At 45.2% G+C, this 13742-nt stretch overlaps 1 protein-coding gene across 1 annotated transcript; it reads left to right on the top strand.

Moving 5' to 3' along the window:
• Window positions 1-10: 10 nt before the first annotated feature.
• Window positions 11-12359, top strand: POLR1E (RNA polymerase I subunit E). Its single transcript, XM_015850087.3, has 12 exons — window positions 11-127; window positions 204-307; window positions 2130-2206; window positions 4184-4269; window positions 5008-5063; window positions 5453-5597; window positions 5922-6029; window positions 6511-6607; window positions 7356-7489; window positions 8293-8374; window positions 9218-9349; window positions 11759-12359. Exons 1-12 carry the CDS (start codon window positions 67-69, stop codon window positions 11916-11918), a joined length of 1242 nt encoding a protein of 413 aa, XP_015705573.1. The 5' UTR covers window positions 11-66; the 3' UTR covers window positions 11919-12359.
• The last annotated feature ends 1383 nt before the right edge of the window (window positions 12360-13742 follow it).

The following is a 13742-nucleotide window of genomic DNA, read 5'->3' as shown; positions in this document are numbered from 1 at the left end:
GAGCGCCCCCACCGGAAGTGCCGCCATTACGGCGTGGCGCCTGGCCTGTTCCTGTGTGTACCGGGTATGGCCACCGCCACGTGGAGATACCGCGGGGATCCCGAGCAGGAGCAGCCGGCAGTGCTGGGTGAGCAGAGATGCGGGATGGGCGGTGCGGTGCGGTGAGGTGCTGAGGGACTCACGGCCTGTTTTATCGCCCGTAGTGACGTTCTCCAATGGGCAGCTGCAGCGACCCGACGCCGTGCGGTTCTCGCTGTACCGGAGCAGCGAGGTGTCCAACCCCAGGAAGAGAAGGCGGAGGATCCTGGTAAGGCCCGGCATCACCGGGGGTGGGATCTATGGGGTCTATGGGGTCTCTATGGAGAATCTGTGGGGTCTCTGTGGGGAATCTGTGGGGTCTGTGGGGTCTCTATGGGGATCTATGGGGACTGTGGGGTCTCTATGGGGTCACTATGGGGATCTGTGGGGTCTCTGTGGGTCTCTATGGGGGTCTCTATGGGGATCTATGGTGTCTATGGGGGTCTATGGGGATCTCTGGGGTCTCTATGGGGTCTCTATGGGGGTCTCTATGGGGTCTCTGTGGGGATCTGTGGGGTCTCTATGGGGTCTCTGTGGGGATCTGTGGGGTCTCTATGGGGATCTATGGGGTCTCTGGGTCTCTATGGGGGTCTCTATGGGGATCTATGGTGTCTATGTGGTCTCTGTGGGGATCTGTGGGGTCTATGGGGTCTCTATGGGTCTCTGTGGGGTCTATGGCGTCTCTATGGGGGTCTATGGGGTCTCTATGGGGATGTATGGGGTCTATGGGGTCTCTATTTGGATGTATGGGGTCTCTATGGGGGTCTATGGGTCTCTATGGGGTCTCTGTGGGGGTCTCTTTGGGGTGTATGGGGTCTCTTTGGGGTGTATGGGGTCTCTTTGGGGTCTCTATGGGGGTCTATGGGGTCTCTATGGGGATCTAAGGGGTCTCTATGGGTCTCTATTGGGATCTATGGGGTCTTTATGGGGATCTGTGAGGGTCTATGGGGTCTCTATGGGGATCTCTATGGGGGTTTATGGGTATCTGTGGGATCTGTGGAGTCTCTATGGGGATCTGTGGGGGTCTTTGGGGTCTCTATGGGGATCTATGGGGTCTCTATGTGGGATCTTTGGGGTCTATGGGGTCTTTATAGGTCTCTGTGGGGTCTATGGGGTCTCTGTGGGGATCTGTGGAGTCTCTGTGGGGATCTATGGGGTCTCTGTGGGGATGTATGGGGTCTGTGGGGTCTCTATGGGGATGTACGGGGTCTATGGGGTCTCTATGGGGATGTACGGGGTCTGTGGGGTCTCTATGGGGATGTATGGGGTCTATGTGGTCTCTGTGGGGATCTATGGGGGTCTGTGGGGTCTCTGTGGGGATCTGTGGGTCTCTATGGGGTCTCTATGGGGATCTATAGGGTCTCCTGGGCAACCTGATCTAGTAAATGTGTATGTTTGGTGGCCCTGCTAGGCAGGGGGGTTGGAACTACATGATGCTTGAGGTCCCTTCCAACCTGGGTCATTCTGTGATTCTGTGAAAGTCCTAAAGATCATCCAGTCCAACCGTTCTCCTATTACCAATAGCTCCCCCTAAACCATGTCCCTCAACACAACATCCAGTCGTTCCTTGGGCACCCCCGGGGTGATGATCCTCTGGTTTGTAATGTTGCCTTCCCACAGCTCTGTGCCACTTGGCTCATTCTGACATCTAACACTTGTTCTGTAAACCGAGAAAGGCTTTGAGTAACTGCATCAAGCAACCTTAAGCACTGCGAGTAGGATGTGCAGGTGACTGGTACAGAATGCTCCTTTCCACTGCCTCTTTCACAGACTGCTCCTACTGCTTTAAAGGATGGTTTATTTATTTACTTTATAAAGTATAAAGTAAATGGAATATGTAAAGTAAAGTAAAGGAATATGATTTAGCTGAGAAATATCGGTAATGGTTGGACTAGATGATCTTGTAGGTCTTTTCCAACCTTGATAATTCTGTGATTCTATGGTGACCGTGGCAAATTTGAGCTTTGTGTCACTAGAGATACAGTACATGCAGGAAAATATGCACTTTCAAATAATGCACTCTTCAAGTAATTTTTTTCTTTGTTTGTCAGGTTTCAGAAACTGAAAGGCTTTCATACGTGGGGAATAACTTCAGCAGTGGATCTATGAAAAGCAACTCCCTATGCAGGTATGGGTAGCTGGCAACGCTGTGGCAGAAACAGGGAGGGGAAAGCAGAGGAACTGCACAAATAAAGTATTTTCTGTAGCCTTCTGTATTGGGGACTGATGAGTTCTCATTGAGACCATGGTGTGAATGGAGAGGATTGGGGCAGTTGATATAATCTCCTGGCAGCTGCACCATTTTGCATGTTGTGATCTTACACATAAGTGGAGTTTAGGTCTGCTGGAGGGAAGAAAAGTGAGAAGGTGTCTGCACATAGCTGAAACCTATGGACAACAGCATTATTCCTTCTTAACTGTTGTCTCGCTCCAATTTAGGAGTGAGGCAAAGGTTCTTTTAATAATGTTATGCCCGGCGTGAGATTAAGAAGAAGAGCATTCAAATGTTGATCCGACCAGTTTATTGGAAATAATAGACAATTGAGGGGATGGGGAAGGGAGAGCGACGAATGCCAAAATTAGGGTGATGGGGAAGGGAAAGTAGGCGATAGAAAAAGGTAGAAAAGAGCAAGAATTATGTTAAAGCGGGGAATAGTCACCTCCTGGATGCAGCAGCGTCCCGTAGCATGTTGTTAACGTTGGTCCGGGGCAAAATAAGCGTAGGGGAGAGCAGCAACGGAGTAGCAAGCTGCAAGCAGCAGATCGGTGAATCGCAGAAAAGATGGTCAGAGTACCGTGGTCTCTAGAAGCAGAGTCTTGGGCAGCGAGGTCCCTCGGAGCAGAGTCTCGAGCAGCAATCCCAGAAAAGAGAATAGGCAGCAGTAGGACAACGGTGGAGGGATCTGAGGTCAGATACCTAGATGCCCACAAAACCGTGGTTTGTCCGTGCCCTTTTTATCCTTCTTTCTAGCCTTCCAGAGATTTCGGGAAGGCTCGGGTCAGAGTCCTGTGACTTCCTCAGAGATGTCAATCTTCCTTGAGATGGGCCAACAGGAAAGACCACTTAAGGGCCATTAGTCCTCAGGGATGGCCATCTTCCTTGAGATAGGCCAACACAAAAAGACCACTCAATGGCCATTGATCAGTATCTTATCTCCCTTTCGTAGCTCCCGGACTTGTCCATCTCCTGTGTGTCTCAGACAAAGGCAGTCCTGGAACCTTGGCCAGGACTTGCCTGAACTTGTCCATTTCAGCAGACTTTGAGACAGTAATGTAAAAAGCATGGCTTCTTACAACTGTCAAGATCAGTATCTTGTTCAGGAAACCAGTGGGTCATTAGTCACCGTTTAACTTCGGGGCCACAGTCTGGTGGTGCTGTATGAATTAATAACTTGTCTGTGCCTCATGCTGCAATGGGAAGCCTTGGTGAAATCACCAGTTTTCACATGTCCTGGTTTCAGAAGGTGAACTTTGTAGCCTGGAGACAAATCCCGTGAATTCCTAAGAATTATTTTGCATGGGGGATCATTCCCATCCTCTAGCAGAATGACCTTTTGTATAGGTGGAAAACCAGTGTAAAATCATCTCACTTTGTCATATCTAACCTACAGAGCTCTGATGTACGTTTGGTGTGGGTGTCAGGCTCCTGTTAGCAAGCGCTTTGCCCCATGAATGTGCTACATTCATCCTGCAATATTTGCTCGTGGTTTATTTCTACTCTGACTATGGGGACTACTTAAAGTAGAAGTGGGGTGACACAACAAAGAGTAAACAGAATTGCAGAAACTGTTAAGATGAGGTGCTTCCAGCCATTTAATGTCCTTATGTTAGTTCTTTTGAAAGGGTCGTGATATAGATTATTAAATTTTTCTTTCCAAATACAAACTAGATGACATTTAAAGGTCCCCTCCAACTCTAAGGATTCTATGAGTCTGTTCTATGATTCTGTGGTGAGGAGCAGCACAAACTATTTGGGTTTGCTCGTCTGAAGTGTGAAATGAAAAAGATTTGACTTGCTAGAAATTAACCTATTCTAGAGATTTTAAGTTCATTTTTCTCAGCTCTGAGAGTCTCATTGGTTATCACTTGCACTTGTTCTCCCCAGGTATTTTCTTGGTGTTTTAAACAAGGATTCTGGGCAAATGGAAGTCTATAATGCTGAAATATTCAACATGCAACCTTTACTGTCAGGTAGGACAATTCTTTATTTAACCCTTTTGTGCCAAGGTCACAATGTCCTGGAAATATGTGTGCATTCAAAATTGACTAATTTGCTACTGACAGCATTGCACTCTGTTTCCTCCTAGTCTTATTTCTGCTGTGCTGCCTTAGGATGAGGGAAGAAGGATACATCACTCTGTCCACTCCTGGGGAGCAGTGTGGCATGAAGAAAGGGAGAATGAAGCAAAATCATAGCTAATATTGAGGGAAAGGTTAAGCAGAGAGCTTGGGGGTGGGGGGGTGGAAATACCAGAGTTAGAAATAAAGTTGTTACTGCTTAGAATAATTGCAGCCCTTCTCCTGCTGAGAGAAGCCTGGAAATAATCAAGTCAGTAGACTGAATCATTCACTGAAAAAGAAAGCAGCTTTTCCCCAGCAGAACTGCTTTTAATTACTGAATCTAGTGGAAATAATCCGAAGAATATCATCTTTAGGGAACTGTTTTCTTTTGTGGGCAACAGGAGCTTAGTATTGCAGCAGCCTGTGCATTATGCTTTTAGATTTTGTAGCAAAAATTGTCCTGCCTTTCCCTCTTTCTTTCAGGTGCATAGTCTTTCATATTCAACATATTCCTTTGTTAACAAAATCCTGTAGAGAAGATCCTGAATTGGTGTACCTAATCCTTCTGTAATTTATTAAAGGGGTACCAAATACATGCACTTTCCTGCGAGCTGCAAGCCAAACATACTAATTTTTATTCTTTTGTAGATAACTTTATTCCTGATGACACAAGGGATTATCAGAATAAATCCTACAGGGAAAAGGTAAAGTTGAAACCTGATATCATAATGTGCTATAGTTATCCAGCAGACAGTGGTAAATACTTGTCTGAAACTGAGATGTTTGATTTGTTGCAGGACAAACTTGTGCAGGGTCAGCATTCTTTCTGTGCATTGCAGGTTTTTGAGATAGCATGTTGTTAGTGTCTAGCTTAGCAGTATTTTCCTAAATACTTTAGACTTGTCTACAGTCCCAGGTAAAACATGCCCTCTTGCATTTCTTTGTTGTATGCTTTGTTTGTACCCAGTGTTATGTTTGGAATTACTTTAAAAATGTACATGCAGAACAAGCAGTGGTTATCTGGGTATTCTTTCTGCATGCAGAGTGTCTTGAATTCAGCAGTGTGTTGTCATTGCTTCTGTGTTATGCACAGATGGATTTGTGCATTGAGGCATTTGGCACCAGGAAGCAGAAGCGAGCTCTGAACTCTCGGCGAATGAATGCAGTGGGCAGTGATATTCTCAATACAGCTGTGACAAAAGCGGCAGCAGATGTTATAGATGCAAAGGGGGTAACAGGTAAGGATGTTGTCTGAGATGCTGAGGAAGGCAATCAAAATTAACTTTTTCCTGTCCATTCCTTGCCAAACATGGTGGGAAGAAGAAGGGTGTTTTCCTTGAGTAAGAAGGGAGGTGGTTGGTTTAACTGCTGAGATGGGAACGTGTTGAGGACTTTGCCAAACTTTTTATTGGAAAATGAGCTGCTTTATTATTTCGTTAGGAAAAACATCTATGTTATCACTGTCCATCTCTGCCCAGTTTTGGTGGTGTTCTAGAAGTCCGCTCTCTGTGGCTTTGTCTGCACGGTCCAAATACTCTCTTCTTTTCTTCTTCCCTCCAAAGCTTTGATCCAGGATGTGGCCCAAGATGATGAACAGAACATGTCCATTTTCCTACCACCATGTCATGAAGATGCTGACAAACCAGAACATGTTTACAAGTTTGACGACAGTATCTTTTTCAGTGACAGTGTGGTTTCTGGTGCCTGTAAACTTTCTTGTTGATAGTCTGTCATGTGGAGAATGTGCTGCTAGGCATTTGACAGCAGAGCTGAGCCTTCTCCCCTCACCAGCCAAAAGCTGATAGCAGGAACTTAGTATGTTGAGGCTTCAGGGTTAACAGTTCTGTATTCTTCCACCCTACGAATACAGGGGTACTATGCCTGCCTGTTCAGAGCCATTCAGCTAAGAATAGCATTAATGTCAGGAGTATGTGAGAAATTGTTTGTGTTTGAGCCACTGTACTTCAGAGACATTTAGTTTTGGTTACAACAAGTTCTGTTGTTACTTTCTGCAAATTTATAATCTTTTTCCCCCACTTCCCTACCTCACACCTCCCATAGCAAGAGCTGACAGACCGTATCTCACTATGAGCTATTCAGAACCAGAAAGGAGAGAATGTCCCCATGTTCTTTTCCTTAAAGTCCATGCAGTTATATCTCCAGCAGAGTATGAAGCATTGCAGGGTCCGGCAGCAGCCTTTATTAACATCACTCCAGAGGAAATTGCCAAGAAAACAGAAGAGAAAAGGTAATACTTCCACAAGCAGCCTTTTAATAGCTAAGGCTGGCATTGTGAAATCGTGTTTCTTCTTACAGGCAGGATGGCAGCTGTAGCCAGCTTTACCAGCTCTACAGTATGGGTAGTGATAGTCTTCAGTCTAAAGGGAAGGCATCAGATCATGACCCAGTGTATACCTTTGGGAAGTGTGGAGGTTTAACTTTATGGGAGAAAAGGTGCTGTGCACAACAGTGTGGCTGTCCTCTTGGGAACTGATATTACAGGGGAAGAGAGGGAGTAAATCCAAAGTGCAGGATGAAGGAAAATACCTAGATATGGGACCACAGAGCTGTGCTAAGGATGATATTCCTGTGGCCGAGCATTGTCCATGCCACATACTGTCGTAACTGGAAGTTACTGTAGCTTTGCAAATGGACATGGACTTGTGCTAAGGCCTGGTGCTGAAGTAAGCAGGTAAAGCAGAAGCCACAGCTCACTTTCACTGCTTCCCATCTGTATCTAAGCAGAAGTGTGTGTGCATGCGCACACTCCATGGAGTACTTGTGGTTTTTGCAGTGCAGGGACTTGTGTAGTGCCACATGCAGAAATGTTCTGACTGTGGTGGACAAAAAGAAGAGCAGCATTGTGAGCTTTCTTGTATTAGTGTTCAGGGAACTATTCTAACCTAGGAGACCTGTGCACTGAATTTAAGGGTGTGTTCTAATCAGAAAGCTAGTCCCTGATTCTCTGGTCCTCATGCTCCCTCTTTCCTCTTTAGCCATTGCTCCTTCGTCTTAGAAGAGCTGAAGTTCCTGCCTGCTGATGAGATGAGCAGGGATCACAAAGCTCGATGCCTCTGGTTCCTGGACATCCTTATTAAGTTCAGCTTCCTAAAAATCATCAAGAAGAAGTGTAAGACAATTTTCAACTCTTACCCTTTTCAGCTGCCTGTTGGGACTTGGCTTGTAGTTACCATAATAGCAAACAATGAAGCTTCCCAGAGTTACCTGTTTGATAAACAGCTACATGCAGCAGTTACAGTTCAGCTTGTTTCATGATGAGGTTCAGCATTTCCGTGCCATTGTGGAGTTTTAGATCTGCACCTATTGGGATATACGTGTGTCATTCTCTTCAGTCCTTTTCTAACTGTCATAAATCGGGGTCCTGAAGTGAGATCCTAATTGTAGGAGGTAAAATAGTTTAAGATTAAGATTAAGTTTGAGATTCTTTTTTTACTTACTGACAGTTTTTGGTTCTTATCCCAGGAGGCAGGAAACTATCAGTGCTCTCCCTCATCTAGACTCCATTTTTTAGCTGCAAGAGGCATGCAGTACACAATGCAATCTTTAGGTGTTTTTGTGCTGTCTTTGTGTCAGACTTGGCTTAGTATCTCAATGTGTGGATGACAGTCTTCAGAATGTTTCTTATAAAGTGGCAGGAACTGCTTTTCTCAAAAGCACTGCACAAATGTTTTGATTGAAGTTTACAGGACTTGCTGTATTTCACAGACCTTGTGTTTCTGTTTCTTAAAAAAATTCCAACGTTACCATTTTCAGTGTCTGGGAAGATGGATGAGGAAGGTAAATCTGTCTGTAAATATCTTTCTGCATTGGTGGAGACGCGGGGTCATCCAACAAGAGTTAGTCTAGGAGGCTTGAAATGGATATAAAAATAACCAGTCTTGGTGCTCACTGTGAAACCCCTTTCTATTCTAGATCCAATGGGTCCTGAATGCCCGCTCATCATTAGCAGGAAACTTATGAAAAACTTCACTTCACTGACCTACAACAATGGCAGGTAAGGAACTGTGATTGCTTTGATGTTATTGATGTTCAGATGATGTAGAAAACAGCTTGAAGGGTCACAGAGTCTTTATCAAATAGCACTGCACCAAAACAGGAATAGCAGAAGCTTCTCTTGAGTAGCAGGCCAGGCCAGGTAAAATATTCTGTTGTGACTGATGTTCATACATGAATAATGTAAGTCTAAACCGTAACTGGGAGAGGCAGAGTCATGTGCTTAAACAAGCCTGTGCCTGTGGATTTAGCCAGCTTCACCTGGCTGGCTTGATCAAGAGTGAGAAGACTTGTAACTTGCTACAATGCCTTTCCTTGAGAATCCAACAGCCTCTGCACAGCCTAACTGCAATTGCTCAGCCATCATATATCTGCTGTTTGCTGTGAAGTGGAGGTTCACAGAGAGGTTGAATCCATGTGGGCCAGCGAAGGAGCATTTGTTTATAAAGACTCAGACCAGAGGTGAACAGTAAAAATAAATGCTTTCAGACCTGCTCTGTTGTGTATGGTTGCAGTGAGTACCCTCAGATCAGCTTCATCTTGCTGTTGTCTTGCCAGTGTGCCAGAGAGACAGAAGTATCTGCAGACAGTGATTTAATCAAATCTGTAAACCTGTAAACATCTTGAGAGACCTGCACTTTTGAACAGAAATATAGGCAGTTGGTGAGGAAGATCTTGAGGCCCCTGTGATCAGAGATCTGTGTTTCTTAAAGCTCTTTTTTCATGTCTAGGAAATGCTTGTCATAGCTAACTGGGGCTCCAGTTCTGTCTGCACCTTGTGGGTGGTTGTGTTTTGGGTTTGCTAACTCTCTGCTTTTCATCTGTTCTCACACTTGCTGTTCAGTGTTCAGAATTTAATCTCTGCGTCGCTGAAGACTAAAATTGCAGCATATGTCATTGCACTGGCTCTGCACATTAAAAACTTCCAAGTTGACCTCACTGTCCTGCAGAATGACTTGAAGCTCCACGAAAATAGGTGAGTCATGTTCGCTCCTGCCTGTTAAGATGCCTGTGGTCCTCATGCAAGCAGTCCCTGGGGAAGAAGGCTCTGGATACTCTTCTGTGCCCAAATAGTACAGTGATACCCGCTGTGAGTTCCCTGTGTTGCAGTTGGACTCTGAGTGTGTTGAAGTTTTATATTCAGGCCCTGCTACGTCTAATGGGGTGGTTATACGTGTCAAAGCTTTGAAAGAGTGCTTATCACAAAGCTGCTCAGGTGTACTGTGAGGCTTTTTGTCTGTTTGAAAGTGGAAAAACTTGAGGCAGGCAGCATCAAAATGGCAGAAAACCTATCCAGGTACTACCCAGTGCTGTTTTTTGCCTGCTAAGTCATGTTGCTCCTCACTGAACTGTCCCCTGCATCCCTTCTTTCTGCAGAGATCTGTTGTCAGCTAGGTACCAGTCTGGATGCAAGTACAGATTTGTATCTGACTGTAACTGGAAAACTAGAAAAAGATTTTCTTTCTCACAGGCAGATTGCGAGCGTGTAGTTGCTGTTCCTCCCCAGATGCAAGACTTCACAATTTAACTTGATAAGATTCTGCTCGCCTTACCTCTTCAGTTTGTCAGAGTCTGTCTGGATGTCAGCGTAGCCCTCTGGCACTGGGAGGAGGAGCCAACTCAGTGAAGATAAATGGGTGGAGAACAGTGTGCAGTATAAGCATCCAGGCAAACAATGCTTGCCATGATAGATTTTGAAGAAATTTCTTCCTAGACTTAAATTTTCTGTGGAGAAATTACTGTTCATCTGCTACGTGATGTCTCTGTACTGCTAGCTGCACGGATGTACTTAAACCTGCAGGTTTGAGGCAGAGCCTGACAGCTCCTCTGGCAGTGAGGACTCCCAGCAGACATTAGCTGATCAGGCAGCTTGTTATTGCTATCTGGGAGTGGGTCAAGTTGCCCTGTTAATAGCTGCTCAGCTGTGTGTGATTGCTGTCCCAGCCTTTCCTGTTCTGCAAGATGTGCTGACTCTAGAGACATTTGCTGCCTGACTCCACTGCGTTGATCTTTCCCATCAAGGTTGTTTAGAGGTAATGCAGCTGGGAAGAAACTGCAAAAGGACAAAATGCCTTCAGTTCCACTGAAAAAACATTCTAGAATATGCTGGGGCTTCTCCTAAAAGGATTTAATGTCAAGATTCTGGGATAACTGGAAGTTATCGGAGCTGTTAGCCACCCCTTGGTTTTGTGAGCTCTGTAGTCAGATTTGATGTAAAGATTTCTGGGTTTTGCCTCCAGTTCTGCTCTTTGTTCACAGTGAGGGTGACGGAGCACTGGAACAGGCTGCCCAGGGAGGTGGTGGAGTCTCCTTCTCTGGAGATATTTAAGACCCGCCTGGACGCCGAGCTGTGTGATGTGGTGTAGGGAGCCTGCTTTGGCAGGGGGGTTGGACTCGATGATCTCTAGAGGTCCCTTCCAACCCCTACAATTCTGTGATGCTGTGATTCACTAATAGTGGCATTAACAATATAATCTAATGTTGGTTTCCCATCTTTTTTAAATTTTATTGCTTTGGAAGTAAGCTTTTCAATAAAATACATGCTCTTTTTCTGCAGTAAACACCAAAGTTTTAGCTTCTAAGTGCTCTTCTGGAGCTGGGAGCATAGACTGTAGCATGGTGGTAAGAAAAAAGTGGGGGAAGCAGCAACATGTTGGAAAAACAAAGATGAGGCACGTGGCTGTGAGGCTCTTGATTTAGCCATGGAATGATCATTGCTTAGGGTGGGAGGTTTGTTTGAATAGCACCAGATATCTCTTGCCATCTGAATTTGTTTTTCTTTTAAAGATGTAATGTCAGCTGAAAGGATTCTGAGGTGTGTTCTCATGGACCCAGATGAGGCAGGACTTTCATTTCTTTGCTACATTTGCTCAAACATGCTTCATTCTGTGTTTGACAAGTCTCCAGGTGTATTCTGGCCGGTGACATCTTGATGAAGTCCTGCTCAGTACCGATCTCATCCAAGATGTGTTTACATCTAGGACTGCTGTATTCCAGCAGTTAAGAGGAGATGCTTTCTCTGTACTAGGTTCTTTCCATCCTGTCACTCATGTAATAGGATTCTGTTGGAAATATGGGCTGCTTGCTTTTTTTTCCAAGATTGCTGTACACTGAGTAAGACACCGTGGTTTATAATACTCTCTGGGGTGCTCGTGTCCAGTTTGGTAGTGTTCTAACCTCTCCAGCAGGGCTCTCTGCCCTGTAGTATTTAAATACTTCCAGTTTGCGTTCTTGTGGTTGTGTTGAGATGCAGAGCAGACATCCTGCTTGCTTCTGCCTCCGAGCTTCCCTCCTGAGGTGAAAAAGCTATTGCTCATGTCTGCAGTGTCTTTCCCAGAAGACCTCTCTACCCCCACTAACACAATGTTTCTCTGTTGTTTTCCAGGTTGATGGACATTGCAAGAGCCATGCGGTTGAAGGTCTCCAAGGCAAAGGGGATGCCAGGACTTGAGAATGATCAAAATCACAAGTTTGGCACCCTCTCTCTCCCCTTGCCTGTGCAGAAAGCACCAGGGGGCTGGAGGATGGGCAAAAAGATGGACTGAGAATCTGGGAGGTGTGAGCAGGGGTGTCACGGTTTGAACGAAAAATCCACCTGCGTCCATGACAGGGGCCCTAGGCCGAAATAAAAAAGTTAATTTGGAAAAGAAAACAGCAGCAACGATCTAAGGAGGCACACTTATTTACTAAAAAATATATCGAAATACCGGATAACACAATATAATACAATATAATTGAAAATTGAGCTAACGAATCAAGCAAAATAGGAGAGAGAATGAGTCCCATAACCGAGAGGCCTACTGTGAATCTAGGCGAACGGCTGAAGGCTCCCACACACTCCCCTGAACGCCAGAACTCAAAAGACGTCAGTCTGTTCTGCGACTGAGTTAATATAGAGTCCAGGTCCCGTGACCTGTCGTGTTGCTCTCTGGGAGATGTAGTCTTCTTCTGTAAGTTGCAGATTCAGTAAAATTATTCATGCTTTATATGATGTTATGATGTGGAATACTGATAGCAAAATTACAAAATTATTAAACCATGACACCCGGAGAGGTTTGCCCTTTCCAGATGCTGGAAGGACCCAAACCGTCTTTCCCAACACGCTCTTTATGTGTACTACAGGAACCTTATCTCCCTCCACGGTACGTAGGGAGCTGGATTGGTTAGGACCACTACGATTACTAGATCCTCGAGTGTTGACCAACCAGGTGGCTTCTGCTAAATGGTTCTCCCAGTTTTTATATGTTTCGCCACCCATTGCTCTCAACATAGTTTTCAACAACCCATTGAATCGTTCAGTCTTACCAGAAGCTGGTGCATGATAGGGAATATGGTAAATCCACTCAATGCCATGATTTTTGGCCCAAGTGGTTACAAGAGAATTTTTTAAATGGGTCCCATTATCTGATTCAATTCTTTCCGGAGTGCCATGCCGCCACAGGATTTGCTTTTCCAACCCTAATATGGTGTTTCGAGCGGTAGCATGGGGTACTGCATATGTTTCGAGCCACCCAGTGGTTGCCTCCACCATGGTGAGTACATAACGCTTACCATTGCGAGATCATGGCAAGGTGATATAATCAACCTGCCACGCCTCTCCATATTTATACTTTTGCCATTGCCCTTCCCCCCAAAAAGGTTTCATCCTCTTGGCTTGTTTAATTATGGCGCATGTTTCACAATCATGAATAACCTGAGCAATAGCGTCCATAGTTAAGTCCACCCCTCGGTCTCTGGCCCACTTATATGTTGCATCCCTTCCTTGATGACCTGAAGTCTCATGGGCCCACCGAGCTAGGAATAATTCACCCTTGATCTGCCAGTCCAAGTCTATTTGAGCCACCTCAATTTTGGCAGCTCGATCAACCTGATGGTTATTTTTATGTTCTTCAGTAGCCTTACTTTTAGGCACATGAGCATCTACATGGCGCACCTTTACAACAATGTTCCTTATTCGGGCAGCAATGTCTTTCCACAGTTCAGCAGCCCAAACAGGTTTACCCTTTTGTTGCCAATTATCATCTTCCCACTGTTGCAACCACCCCCATAAGGCATTTGCCACCATCCATGAATCAGTATAAAGATGAAGCATTGGCCACCTCTCCCGTTCAGCCACATCTAAAGCCAGCTGAACAGCCTTTACCTCTGCAAATTGACTTGATTCTCCTTTACCTTCAGTGGCCTCTGCAACTTGTCGTGTGGGGCTCCATACAGCAGCTTTCCATCTGTGATGCTTCCCTACAATACAACATGATCCATCTGTGAATAGGGCAAATTTCTTTTCATTCTCTGGTAGCTCATTGTTTGGTGGTGCCTCTTTAGCACGTGATACCTCTTCTGTAGGTGGCGTTTCAATTTTTTTACTCTCA

This window comes from Coturnix japonica, chromosome Z, assembly GCF_054131305.1.
Source record: "Coturnix japonica strain WE chromosome Z, WE-NBRP24, whole genome shotgun sequence".
NCBI lineage: Eukaryota > Metazoa > Chordata > Aves > Galliformes > Phasianidae > Coturnix > Coturnix japonica.
The sequence above is the reverse complement of the archived record's forward strand: the minus strand, read 5'-3'. Positions and strand labels throughout refer to the sequence as shown.